Below are 14,497 nucleotides of genomic sequence, written 5' to 3' on the forward strand. Positions count from 1 at the left end.
GAATACATATCAAATAAAAAGTAATCTTTTAAAAAATGGGGATAACAGTGTCTTCTGTAGTGACTGGTACTGTATACAGACTTTTTCACTGCCATCAGCCACTGCAGAAGACACTTATCCACATTTTATAGAGGAGAAAACTTAGGCTTAGTGGTCAAAGTAACTTGTTTAAATATCCATTTAATATAGTCTTTCTCAATGCTTCCTAGGCCCTAATGTAGGAGACAGGCACAAAGCCTGCAAGGGTGATGGCCAGGTGTGAGAGTGGGGTGTAGGGAGGGCGTTGGGGGGAGATGGGGATGACGATTCAAGATACAGCCTTACGAACATTTAAAATCATGGAACATTTTTGTTTAAATTATTTGTTTTAAGACGGGCTGCAGGTCTTTGGAAGATCCTAGAGTAAGTGAAAGGCCACGAGTGTTTTCTCCCTGTTCTTTTCTGCAATAGTGTAGACTTCGGGGGCTCACAGGGACTAGAAGAACCCCTCAGGTAACAAACAGTAAATATGAGGAATCCCCTCCCTGTCCTGCATGGCTCCTTAGCCTGTAGTGTAGCCCGTAGAAATGAGTGCGGGATTAGACTGGTCCTCAGATAACTACAATCCCCCAAGCTTAGGAAGTTCTGGTGAGCTAGAACTACAGCCATGTGATTCTTTGAAAACCTTCAAATTCAAGGACAGGTGCCAACAGAAATATATCACAGTGCATTCGTGCACATTAACTGACCCAGTTACAATTCCCACCCTTAGGATCCCAAGGAGGAACACAACAGCCCTGGAAACCAAACTCAGTTTCTCCTCAAGGGCCCAAGTCAAGTTTTATTACAGATTTTTAGTCTTGTTAGTTCCAAATACCCATTGACCTCTTTTGTAAGATTTAAGGCAGAGATAGAAGATACATGTCCCAGAGCCACAGGTTAGGCCAACACGATGGTTCTCGTAGTTCTCTGAGGAGGACCCTCCTGTCGCAGCAACTCTGATGAGCCCTGGGAGAGCAGGAGGGCTTCCAGTCTCCTTGAGAATGAGTAAGAAAAAGCTTGGGAGAAATGGCAGCTTGCTTGTGACTGGCTGCAGGCAACCCTCCCAGCCCTTCCTCCATGGTAGGGCCACTCACTGAGGCTGTTACAACACCTGTTCTGCAGACAGCCTCATGGTCCTCTTCACCAGGTCAGGCGGGGGCTCAGACACCTGAACCACTGTCCTCAGAATGTTCACCAGGACCTCACCCTGAAGCTCACCTAGACCTGAGGCCGGCTGTGCAAAACCATGCTTAGGGAAGGGCTGGGAGAGAAGCCTGCATGCCTGCTTCCTAGGTCTTCACCCCAGCCAGCCAATGTCATCGTCATCATCATCATCTCCAAAAAGGGGGGTTGGGGGCGGACGTCCCTTCATGCTCTGACAAAACAGGAAAGAGAGGTCAGTCCTCACTCATCCCTGCCCAGGTGGCTTCCTGCCTAGGAGGGGAAGTGGTCCAGTGTCTGCTCTGCCTCGGGCTGGAAAGGAGATGAACTGGAAGGACAGGTTTTGTGGCCAGAGAACTGAAGCACTCAGATAAAGGTGGAACAGGCAGGAACAGAGACAAAAGACCAACTTTACTTGGCTGATTTTGTAGTTTATTTGTGAAACAAGTGTACTGATTGGTCAGATATGCCAACTTACACATTTCATGTGAAAAAGGAAGGGTCACTGAGGAGAGATGGGATAAGAGAAAGAAGCAGAAGCAAAGCAGCCTGGGATCAGAGACTAAGTGAAGGTGACAGTCATATCTAAAGCCAGCTGTTGCCTGAGGTGGCCAGTCAAACTCATAAAGATGTGCATACAGAGGCAAATGCAAGTGGAGTATCCCAAGAGATCTTTTAGCAGTCTGCAAAGGCAGGGCTCCTGCTCTCTTTAATGTGGGAGTGGAATGCAGAGGCTGAAGTGTGCTAGGACCCCTGAGTCCTAGCCAAAGGCTACTGTGTTAAAGGTTCAAGTCCTCAGCTTGGCAGCGTTGGGAGGTGGTGGGAACTTTGCTTTGGTGGGGCCCAGTAAGGTCTGAGATGATTAGAGGTTGCTCTCAGAGGAGAGGGGAGCTCTGGCCCTCCTCCCTTGGTCTTTCACTTCCTTTTCTCCTGCATTTTCTCTATACATGCCTTTCCACAGGCTTAACAGCAATGGAGTGAGCCCATATTGGATTAAAACCCGTGAAACTGTGAGCCAAAATGCACATCCTGTCTTTATACTCATCGTAGAACTGAATTACCTCATTTAATCCCTCTGAGCCTCAGCCCTCTGTTTTAGGACATCAGTAGAAGGTTAAATGAAGATGTATTTTTCTGAGTACCCAAGAAACAGATTATTACCTGTAGGAAATGACAGTATTTCCTTTGGTTTCTATGCAGAATTTGTAGCTAGCATTCTCAAATGCAAACTTAATTCTTAGGAAGGCAGGCTAATAGGAGTAGCTACACCTCTGAAGGCAGGCAAGAGGAAAGGGTCTGATCCACCTGAGCTGGGTTCCAGGCATCACTGCCTTCTGGGAAAAGCGGGACACACTCTAGGTGGATGGTATAGATGGACAATAGGCTTTGCCCGTATTTAGTCTCATAGTTCTGTCCTGGGGATGGATGGAGTCTAATGCTCTTGTCTCCTCTACACACATTTCCTGACAGTGAAATTCCCATTACAGAGCCAAAATGGTCAAGTGTCAGATGCAAGCCTGGGCTCCAATCCCAGCTCTGTCAGCAACTTCCTTTGTTGTCCCTAGCTCTCCTGCTCCCTAAGCTGAAGCTACACTGTCAACACTGAAGCCAACGGCTGCCCAGCGTGTTGAGATGACAAACAAACAGCAGATTGGCCAGGTAAGCAAACGTTTAGAAAAGAGTAGCCACAAGAGCAGCGTCCTGAACAACCCTTCTGACCCATCTCTTTGTCTGGGGATGAGGACACCCAAGCAGCTGATCCTCAGAATCCTTCCCACCTTCCCTCAGTCCAAGTGGGAATGATTCCCCAGGGCCCTTAAGAGAACAGTGGCAGCTGGCCATGCCCACCATGTTTACAGAGCTGTCCACTCTGAGCTCCAAGCTTACTCCCACAGGGTCCTGTACATAGAGTCCAGGAAATAAGCCACCAACAGACTCCTTTCCTTGTCTCTGAGCCTGCAGGGAAGAGCCCCCGGGTGGTGGTGTGAGGACTCAGCAGACCCTGACATTTCCTTACCACCTCATCTTCATCCTCCTCCTCAGGCTGGGCTGTGGGCCTCGGAACCTTCAGAGTTGCCCCTTTAAACAGCTCGTCCTCTTCATCCCCAGAGACACTGAAGGAGAATCAAGCCACAGACAGGTTGCTGTTTCTGCCCCGGTCACAGTGCCCACCAACTTCAGGGGTCATGGGCCTTGAAATGAGACTCACTCACTCAATTAAAACCTCTCTTCCTGCACTGCACTGCATCTGTTCCTCCAGAGGCAACTTCCTGTGCAGTGGCCTCCACTGTCCTAGCCCCTCTGCAATCTACACGAATTTAGCCCTCCATAGATACACCCTGCCTCATTCCCCTCCGTTTACACTGTATGGCATTTCCTCCAGTCTCTACACTGTCAGTCCTTACAGACTGCAGCCTGGGTCAATCTCCTCCTGACTACATCCAGCATCAGCCCCTTCACAGTCTACAGTCAGCACAATTCCTAGAGCTAATGAATCAGACTCCAGTACTCGTCTGCCTAAATCCTTTTACTCATAGCTTTTCATTGTACTTGCACAAAATTCAAGCTTACTAGTGACATGAAATACCACACATCTTGGCCCTTTCTTTATTTTCCAACCTCAGTTTGACTGCACTTGTCCCTCCTGGCTCCATTGAGTTCCTTACAGTGTGCCCATCCCACCAGAGCACCGTGTGTGCTCCTCTCTCTGCCTCTCTTCCTGTTGTCAGTCTGGACAACTCTTAGTCCTCCTTGAATCACAGTTAAATGCTACCTTCTTAGCTGCACTCCCTACGCACCTATTTTAACAGAATTCCCCCTCCTTATTCTCAATACTAGCGGTTTCTTTTTGTTATCACTCACCTCACTGTTTAATATAAGTACGAATTTGCCACACACACACACACACACACACACACACACACACACACACACACACACACAGACTGCAAGCTCCTCAGACTCATAAACCACGCCTGCCTTGCCTACCACACTACCATGGTGCCTGCCACAGAGCTGCTGATGAGAAAATGAAAGAGTACAGCACTCATGTCAACCCTATGAAAGAGAAACCGCTTTCACAGATAGCCATCTTTTGCCTGCTCAGATGCACACCTGCAGTGCTGCGAGTCCTGGCTGTGTCTGGGGGATGCTCCTGTGTCCGCTGCAGCACGCTCTGTGTCCATTGTCTCACAGGGACCAGAGCTACTAATGTCCTTGGCCTGTTTGAGCACAGGAGGCTGAGGTTCTTCTTGGCTTTCAGGGTCTAAGGCTGGTGGCTCTTTCTTCTCAGGGTCTGGAGTCAGTGACAGTCTCCTGGGGTTTCCTTGCAGTAGGCCATCTGTGGCTACTTCCCTGACATGTTCTTCTTCCAATAGGCTGTTGGGCTGCAGTGTTCTCTGGCCAGCAGCAACTGTCTCCTCAGACTCGGAGTCTATAGTTACAGGGCCTGGAGGTTTAGGTGGGATTGAAGTCGGGGGCCCCAGTACTCTGTGGGCTGGGAAGCCAGCTGGCTCAGGCGGGAGAGAACTGTCTTTGATTTCTAAGGATACCTCTGCTTCTGAGGGCTCCCCTTTCCTGGTCTGTGCACCATTCTCTGGCATGGGGAGAGCCTGTAGAGGCAGTGGGGTGGTCTCCCCTTCTACCTGTTCTGACACCACCTTGGGAGCCTCCTGTGGCTCCTCACTTGGGAGTGCTAGAGGCGTCCTAGGAGTGGCAGGGCCTGGCTGCTCCAGGGAAGGTCTCAGAGGCTTCTCCTCCTTTTCCTCCTCACTGCTGCACTCTCCCTGCTCTTCCTCCTGATGGTTCAACAGCTGCAGAGTCACCATCTGTTCAAAAGCCAAGTGGGAGATGACACTCACAGGAAGACAGTATACAGGACAGGTCCTTGTCCTCAGAAGCACAGCTGCCACCTAACTCATGTGACTGTCTCTCCTGTGGGAAGAGGCTGGCCACACCCATCTGGACATATGTCATGTCAGGGGTTCCCATCACTTAGCATGAGTACTTAGAAGGTACTCATAATTAAACAAAATGCCCATTCCAGTGAACCAGCTGACAGCTTTCGGGGTGTACCTTGATTGTGTGCATGATGGTCCTCAGAATGGTCCTGCCATCATAAGATTCCTCCAGTTCAAACTCTCCCCTCAGTGACTGGAACACCTGGTTCATGATCTTCTTGACCTGTGCCAAGATCAAACATGCATGCTACTAAACTCAAGGCATTAAGTGACACATCGAATCCTGAGTTAGAACTCTATGGAAAGACATAGATGCTCATGAATGGTTGGTAACATTGAGATCTGTCTGCCACCATGGAGAAAACAACTTTAAGTAATAAACACTTTTTTTAAAATTTTAATTTCTCTTTATTCAATTTACATCCTGATCACAGTCCCACCTCCCTCCCCTCTTCCCAGGGGGCCACCAACCAGGGAGACAAACATCTTTTAACAGAAAGACTAGATAAAAGAATTCCCAATCAAGTGATGGTTGCGCATACAAGACTGCCCATTTACTGTTACGATGTCACTTCAACTATGAGTACCACCGAAAGCTGTGTGGCCTTGACTACGAGGATTAGTGGGTGCTGGGTTCTGGGTGCAGCACTACCCTCCAACCCCTGTCTATGACTTAAGGGCACTTTCCATGTCTGTCAAAGCTTGGAGGAATAGTCTCTTGATTTTAAAGAGTTTTTATCCCAGGCAAGTGATGTATCAGTAAAGCTGGAGAAATGCTGTCAGCATCACAATGCATCACATGGTTTCTGAATACTTGGAAAGCAGTCTCTGCCTCGCTGTCATAGGTCTGCTGCTGCTTCGAATGCCAGCTCACCTTCTCTGAGGGGTCAGCAGCAGCTCTGCCTGCAGGTGCCTGGGACTTACTCTTCTCCAGTCGCTGCATGTGTTCATTCTGTTGAGTGAAGGCTGCTATCTGGGCCTGGAGAGCTAAGCACTGCAAAATGAACAGACTGGGGCTGTGGCCTTGGGAATCTGGATGACTGATGGCAGGAAACACACAAGAACCATTCTGCGCACAAGTCCTGACCTCACCTAGGTTTGCTAGGCCCAGCCTTGGTCCTCACTCTAGACCAGCTGATGCAGGTCACCCTACTTCCTCCACAATCAACTTGCAGCTTCATCCTAACCTTCCATCTAGGATACTTGACTTGTTCACAGCGAGGTCAAGAATATAAAGGAAATGGGGGGGTGTGGATAATGGTGATCACACACACATATTCAGCAACCTATTTACCTCTAAGACTGCATCCAAGACCTCCACATCAAAAGGTTTTAACTGGATAATGCAAGGAACTGCCCTTCAGACAAGGGACTTCCATAGCACATCCCCCAATCCCCTCCCAGATTTCTTTCTCACATATAAGTATTCCACTAAGGTCCACACTTACCCCATCTACCTTACCACAGCTACCTGTTCTTGACTCTCCTCAAAAGTCACCTCCTTTGGGACTCCTTCCCAGCTCTGTTAGGCACTTCCTCTCAGTGCACCTAATCACTTATCTGTCTCTTTTTTGTGATTATGTGATTCTTGAGGGCAGAGTCCTTTGCATGCCCTTTCAATAACACAGTGGCTAGAACCAAACTGATGTTCAGTAAATATTTGCTTAATATATGCAGAGTCGAGTAACTGGAAGCAAGACCTGGAATACTGGCTTTTTCATCTCTGACCTACCACCCTATGTAAACATGTAAAAGATAACTGTCTGCAAGTCAGACTACCCTGGTTGTGTTTTCTAGCTGGACAAGCCCCCCATAGCCTGGAGGTCTTGTGTTATTAAGCTGACTTAGGGAAAGACGTACCTCATCTTGAACGTGAGACAGCTTCTGCTGGTAGGCATCCCTCTGCGCACACACTTCTTGGTACTGCTGCAGGTGTTCATCCTTTGCAGTGGCCAAAAGATGCTCACACTTTGCTTCCCACTGGCTCTTCAGCTCAGCCTGTGCAAGAGATAGCTGCCAAGAGAAAGAACAACCATGGGTAGAGGGGTGGAAGTTGGTTCCCATTACAACAAAGGAAGCCCATTCTTCTCTGTAGAATTTAAAGACCCTCGACCCGTGCATGGCCCGTTTAAGTAAAAAACAACTGTTGAAATGGTCTTAATTACTTTGAAAGTACTCTTTTATCCTTCTTGGTCTCTCTGTTGTGATATCAGGGTCTCTCACTGAGCCTAGAGCTTAGCTGGCAGGCAGAGAGCTTTCCAGTGACCCTCCTGTCTCTGTTACACACATGTAGCCATTTTACTTGGATGCTAGAGATTCAAACTCAAGTCCTCATGTTTGCACAGTATCAGGTCCAAAGTGGTCACCCAAAATGGCAGAGCTGGTGACAAAGTCCTAAATAGGACTCTGGCTGGTAAACCTTTCTTTAGACTTTCTTTTGGGGGGTTCTGTTTATCTGAAACCTTCCTTAATCTACCACCAAAGGCCAATTACCTCAAAGGCCACCTTCTCCCCCCATCAATCCAAACAGCCTATATTAGCTCAAAGATCACCCTGCTGACTATCATGTAAAATTTTCTTGCTTCCCCACCATTTTGTTTTCCCTCTCTCCAGTACCACCCTCAACACCCACCTGAGGAGACAGACCTGGCAGTCTGAGGCCTAGTAAACCTTACTGCCTACCCATGGAGTGGTCCAGCTTGGTGGTTTCACCATACCTCACTTACACACAGCAAGCACTCTTACCTACTCGGTCATATCCCCAGTCCCAAGGTAAGCAGGACTTAAACATTAAGAGGTGACGCACCAGTTGTCAGGATTTGCATTATAATCCCAGGTGCGTATAAGCCATAAGAAACATCTTCCTAAGGTAAGCGGAAGCCATGAGTCCTTCCCAGCTTCCTTGTGTTGCCAAGAGCCTATTACCTGCTCTGCAGCTGCTTGGTCTGTGGACACCCGAGCCTTTTTCAAGAGCTGCCGAAGTCTGTCCAGTTCCTCCTGGTGAGACTTGCGAATCTCGTCCATCTCCTCCTCTGCCTGGCAGCGCTCCTGGGCTGATTTCTTCTTCCTCTCTGAGAGGTTCTTAGGGACAAGAGAATCATCCTCATTACTACTGAACAGTGTGAAGGGGTAGTGATCGATGACCTCAGGGTCATCTCTAGGGACTGTTCCTTTTTAAGCCTCACACACCTTTGTAGTTTTCATCACGTTGAGCGCCACATGTTGTAGTAGAATTAAATTTAAAAAATTCGGTCTTTTACCCTGCACTAGATCCGGCACAACAGTGCCCCAAGATATCTGGTAGATACCTTTATCTCAGTCAGCAAAGTGTCTCACCTGCTCTACCCCATCCCATATCACACTGCCGATGGCTTCTCTCTGAGCCTGGTGACAATCTCTCTACCCATCTAGTTCCCAAGGCAGGCTTCACCATGGCAGACACACACACACGTCTCCAGCTACCACACACTTCTTGAACTTAAATCTCCACATGAAAGAACACACAACACAATAACCTCTGATCCAATTGATAAGATATAATTGCCCACCTAGACATACAAGACCCTGTACATATCCATCCCTTAAGAATACTCCTAACAACCTGTAAATGTGCAAAGAGGAATCTTAACATCCACCTCCATGTTCTCTCCACTGCTTCTCTTCTCTCCTCCAGTCTCCTCCTCTCTCTAAAACTTTTCTCCCACCCATTCTTCCTTCTCGTCCAATGACAGGCCTCGTTCTATCCTGTACCTGCCTTCACCTGTATAATGACATCATCCTACAGAGATGAACTGTGACAGGGAAAAAACAGACAATAAATTTACTGCCATTCTCTTAAAAGCTGGGGCAGCACAACTTTAGTGTAGGTACAAGAAGGCAGACACGTCTGGCTGGCTGGTGAGAAAATGGACGCAGTTTTCATAAAAAGCCATCAGTCATAGTCAAAGACTATAAGGATAACCCCTGTTATAGTGTCTGCAATGAGAAAAAACTGAAAACAGCCCAAATCAGGAGCTGCTTTAAAGAGCACAGCAACATCAAAAAGGAACTGGGAAGATGGCTCACTGGGTAAATCACTTGCCACACAAGTGTGAGGACCTGAGTTCAGAGCTTCAAATCCCATAGAGAAGCAGACTTGGTCTCAGCACTCCTATGGCCAGAGAGGAATTGGAGACAAGAGCATCCTCGGAAGCTCATAGGCCAGCTCAGGACATCTCAAACAAGATGGAAGACGGGCCACACCTAAGGTTCTCCTCTGTGTGCATGCTGTTGCTTTCATGATCTCTCTCTTCACACACACACACACACACACACACACACACACACACCATTCATCAAGGACTTTGGTGCACAGACACACACATACACACACACACACACACACACATATACACACCATTCATCAAGGACTTTGCTGCGCACACACACACACACATATACACACCATTCATCTAGGACTTTGGTGCACACACACACACACACACACACACAAATCTGCATCAAGGACTTTGCTGCATACACACACATACACACACACACACACACACACCATTCATCAAAGACTTTGCTGCACACACACACACACACCATTCATCAAGGACTCTGATACACACACACATCATTCATCAAGGACTCTGGTACACACACACACACACACACACACACACACACACACACACACACACACACACACACACACTTTAAAGTAATAAAAATCCTGGATAAGATTCCTAAACAGGTATCAGGCAAGAATAGTTCTCTTCATATGAAACTGTTGTAGAACAAAGAAAAAGATACAATGCACCCTGATATTAAACTTTAATCATTGAAATTTTAAATATATGAGTGAAAAATAGGCTAGGGAAGTGAGCTGAAGAGACAGCTTGGCAGTTAAGAGAGCTTGCTGTTAACACTTCCAGAGGATCTGAGTTCAGGCCCCAGCACCCATGTTGAGGGGTTACAACCACTGAGCTCCAAGGTCTCTGACACTCTTTTGGTTCCCTGAGGTACCCATCTATATACACATGCCCACACACAAAATAATAATAGGAATGAGGGATTTTGTCTTTGTTTTTTGTTTTTCTTTTTCTTTTTAGAGATAAGGTTTTACTATGTATTGTTGGCTGACCTGGAGCTCATTTTGTAGAGAAGACTGGCCTTTAATTTGGACAGATTCACTAGTTTCTGCCTCCTGAGTACTGGGACTAAAGGCATGTACTATTAAACACAGATCGTTTTTGTTTGTTGAGAAAAGGTCTCATTATGTAACCCTGGCTGGCCTAAAGCTCATTATATAAATAAGACCAAGTTGGCCTCAAACTCACGGAGATTCACCTGCCTCCAGAGTCCTGGGATTAAAGGCATGTGTCATTATGCACAGTAAGTCTTAAAAAAAATAAGAATAAAATTTAAAAAGTATCAAGATGGAAATATATTAGCAATGTTTATGGCTAACAACAGATTAATACTTTTAATAGTTCTATAGGAAAGATGATAAAGAACGCCAAAAGAGAACTCACAGGAGAGATAATAGGAATGAAATATATGAAGGCTTTACTACTAATAAGAGTGCATAGCTACTGGGCATAGTGGTGCACACCTTTAATCCCAGCACTCAGGAGGCAGAAGCAGCAGCTGGAGGCTAACCTGATCTACATAACTCCAGGACAACCAGAACTACATAAGAAGACCCTGTCTAAAAAACCGAATACTCACAAACAAATGAACCAATCAACCAACAAACAGCTATTCAGTCTGAGGAGGTCCTCAGCAGTTTAAAATGAAGAACTAGAAACGTAACTATCCATTGACCAGGAGAGGTCAGCTGCACACCAGGCTAACAGTGGGCTACTGCGTAGCAGTGGTGAGTATAGTGTCCTCGACACTTTTAAGGCATTTACTATGGGCTCAGTATTGTTTACAGATGCTATCAGCACATTTGTATATGGCGATATGTAATGACCTACTGCCCTGAGGGTTAATATGTGTGTGTAGTTGTTATTTATAACCTATACAATTAGAGGAGGAATTAAAAACAACTTTTTAATGTTATACTTCTCTGTATTGTTTGCACTTTCCCTAATACATTCATATTATAACAATTTTAAAAGAAAAACAGAAGTGTTTACTAATCAGCTATACCTGGCACTTGAGTCCAAGAAAAACTTGGCTTTGGAATTTACCTTTTCAAGGGACTCCTTCTCAGCTCGGAGGTCAGTCAGCTCTTCCTCCAGGGATGTTACCTTGAGCTCCAGCTGCCTCCGGCTCTGCTTTTCACTTTTGAATTTGGTCTGTGTTTGCTCAGAGGCTTCTCGAAGCTCTAGGAGAGAGAAAGGAGTCATGACTAGAACCAGAGATGCAGTGGGCGATGTGGCATCTCAGACGCGCTTTCAGAGCTGCATGCTTTAGTTGCCCAGTCCTACCGCATGAACAAGCCTCCCCGACCTGCAATAAGGTCAGCACGCCCTGCGCTGACTCTGCTGCCCACCCATGCTAAACCTGAAAGGGCAGCTTCTATATGCATATACCTCCCTCTGTACATTCAAGGTGAGAGAATATTCTGATAGTCAGACACCACCCTTAACATCATTACTCATAGACGTCTATACCCATCGCCACAGCGGTCGTGTCCTTCTCACTGCCTGGCTAAGACTCTCAACCTTCTTGATAGCTAGGACATTTGACTAAGAATTTGCTTTCAAAATATTCCTTCTCAAATAAGGTTGGGAGTGGGGTTACCTTTAATTTAAAATACTAAAACTTGTTTGGAAACTGACTCTTGAAGTAACTGTCACAAGGAACTGTCAGGAGAAACCATGAAAGCAGAAGTGAAATAGCTACATGTGTTGTAGAATATCTGATCATATTCCAAACCCTGAGATTGTGTTACTTACTGGAAAAACCTGTTTGTAGTTGTGATGTGGCTTAGCCCTAGTGCACATCTACAGTCCAAGAGCTTTGGATATTGTAAACAGGATTAAATAAAGTCAACCAAGGTCAAGAGGTGGAATAAACAACGAGTTAACGGGAAGTGAACATAGGATTAAGAGAAAAGAGCAAGCAACCAATTGACAGGAAGTGAACATAGGATTATTAAGAAAAGACAGAGAGTAAGAAGTCAGGAGGAGGACAGAGATGCACAGGAAGGAGAAGGGAGGGACATTCAGTTTGAAGGAGGTTTTTTGAGACAGCATGAGAGGGGCATTCATTTTGGGACTTGAACTGAGGAGGAAGGTCAGCTGGGTGCTTTCTCTGCCTCTCTGATCGAGCAGGCCTTTGCCCCAGCTCTTGAGTTTTCATTGGTAAAACTGAATGACTGAGATTTTGTTAAAAACAACATCCATTCACTCTGCTGCAGCAGCCTCTTCCCCTGCCCACCGGTCCCAGGTGCCTTCCACACAGGTTCCTCTACACAGAGACATAAAGGAATATGCTGGCATTCACAAACATCTAGCTATCAGCATGTCTTCTTTACTGTCCTTGTGCCAGCACTGAAGTGGCCTTGATGTGGAGGGGTAAGTCACTGTCCTGGCCCTTCAGGAGCTTGCTGTAGTCTGGTGGGAAGAAGAGACTTATAAAAGATGCTTAGCAAAGGCTATCTTAATGATCAGAGTAATGCACTAAGAGATAAAGGATTTAGAGAAAGATCAGATGGTCTAGAACAAGCTGGGGAAACTTGTGAGGGGCAGATTTCTAGAGGATTGGAGACACTATGATGGGGAGCATGCTGTGTGAGCACACCCCTCTAAACCCAGCTATTCCAATAAAACATGATGAAAGGCAAAACTGAATGGGCGGAAGAGTGGTCAGCAGGACTGTGGTTATGGCAGCACTCTCAAGTCCAAGCGGGAGCACTGCAATCTACTCTCCAGGAAGGAAGAAACCTCAGCAGGAAGTGCTTCTTTCTTCAAAACCCACCAAGTCACAAGTCAGTATTTTCTCAAACAGAAACAGTGAGACTCATCAAGAACAGCTGAATTGAGGGAGGGCTGCCTTCCTGTTTATGTAAAACAATCCAGCAGTCTTTCTACCAGTCCCCCTTGATGCTCAGTTCTTCATGCGTGCCATGAACATTATGTCAAAGGGACTGGCAGGAAAGATGCCACTTAAGTTTAAATAGCACCATGCTGGCATTCTCCCCTGAGAGCTTACCCAAGAGGTCAGCCTGGAGTCTGGTGACTTGGCCCCTGAGAAGATCTGTCTCCTTCAAGTTTTCTGTCAGTTGCAACTGCAGCTCTGTCTCCTTCTTCTGGTGAGCAGTCATTTTCAGCTGCAGGTGAGAGACCTGTGCCGTGGCTGCTGCCAACTCTTCTGTCACCTTGGCCTGACAAAAGGCAACATCCTTTTAGACATAAACATTCCAAGTGCTGGTTGAACCTCCTGTGACTCTAAGCTGACAGGACTGGTGGACAGGAAGGGTGGACAGGACACCTTTCATCTGCGTGGGGCTAACATCGAGCCTGGAAAGTGCACAAGGGCTCAGTCAGAACTCTGCTGCACAAGTGTGTTCTTAGTAAATACTCAAGTCAGCGTGATGGCACACAGCTGAAATCCAGCACTAGGGAGGCTGAGGCAGGAGGATAGGGAGTTCCAGACAAGTCTGTGTTATGTAACCAAACTGTTTCAAAGCAGATATACAAAGAAGCAAGTGCTATAGGAGATGACAAAAGTGTGTTTCAAGGCTGTTGAATGCAGCATTAAGTTGTAATGGAATGCACAACTAACACCAAACACTGAAAAGACTAACGAAATGTAGGGAACACTCATCCTGTGTGCTATCACAGTTTGTTTGATCACTAGTAGGACACTCAGTGGCATGGAATACAGCTGAAACCTACTGCTAAATGAAGATATAAACAGATTATCAAATAGTATGTTAAATATTATTCTGTTTTTGTAACATGGTCTGTATTTGTAACATGGTCTTTAAGGAAAGAGCTTGCAGGTATTTTGCACCAATAGCCAATCTAGAGAGAACATGAATGCTTTTCACTTTCTTCTTGCTGATTGGATTACATTTTACATGAATCTTTCAAAATGATTTGTCACCAATTATTCTTTAAAAAGATAATGTTCTACTGCTCAATTTTAAAAGAGACTTTAAAAAGTAAACAGTGGCAGTCTCCCACTTTACCAGTTCTGTCTTGCCTCATATTGATAACCACAGATAAATATTTTTTTTCAGGAGCTGGCAAGACAGCTCAATGGGTAAAGATGCCTGTTGCCAAGATAGACAACCTGAGTTTGATTTCTAGCATTTAGATGGTGGGAAGAGAAAATTAATACTGGAAAGTTGACCTCCACATGTGCACTGTAGTAAATGCATGCATATATATACATATACATGTGTGTGTGTG

The 14,497-nt window shown here is 46.1% G+C and overlaps 1 protein-coding gene and 1 long non-coding RNA gene across 8 annotated transcripts in view; one reads left to right on the forward strand and one right to left on the reverse strand.

Moving 5' to 3' along the window:
• Positions 1 to 775: 775 nt before the first annotated feature.
• Positions 776 to 14,497, reverse strand: part of Fkbp15 (FKBP prolyl isomerase family member 15) — a 64,059-nt gene continuing 50,337 nt past the window's right edge. For 3 of the 7 annotated variants that reach the window (XM_087549732.1, XM_087549731.1, XM_087549735.1), the window contains exons 20-28: positions 13,293 to 13,464; positions 11,324 to 11,460; positions 8,067 to 8,222; positions 7,002 to 7,154; positions 6,016 to 6,135; positions 5,257 to 5,364; positions 4,297 to 5,009; positions 3,200 to 3,296; positions 790 to 1,396 (exon numbers count right to left, since the gene is read on the reverse strand). In XM_087549732.1, the coding sequence (XP_087405858.1) occupies positions 1,319 to 1,396; positions 3,200 to 3,296; positions 4,297 to 5,009; positions 5,257 to 5,364; positions 6,016 to 6,135; positions 7,002 to 7,154; positions 8,067 to 8,222; positions 11,324 to 11,460; positions 13,293 to 13,464 (1,734 nt within the window). In that variant the 3' untranslated portion in view covers positions 790 to 1,318. 7 annotated transcript variants of the gene reach the window in all.
• LOC148005840 (uncharacterized) overlaps positions 2,748 to 14,497 on the forward strand; it is a 30,176-nt gene continuing 18,426 nt past the window's right edge. Inside the window, exon 1 of the long non-coding RNA XR_015620933.1 lies at positions 2,748 to 2,841. This is a non-coding gene — a long non-coding RNA (uncharacterized LOC148005840). The remainder of the gene's footprint in view (positions 2,842 to 14,497) is intronic.

Source organism: Rattus norvegicus, chromosome 5 (genome assembly GCF_021556685.1).
Source record: "Rattus norvegicus strain SHRSP/BbbUtx chromosome 5, alternate assembly SHRSP_T2T, whole genome shotgun sequence".
In the NCBI taxonomy this organism is placed as follows: Eukaryota; Metazoa; Chordata; class Mammalia; order Rodentia; family Muridae; genus Rattus; species Rattus norvegicus.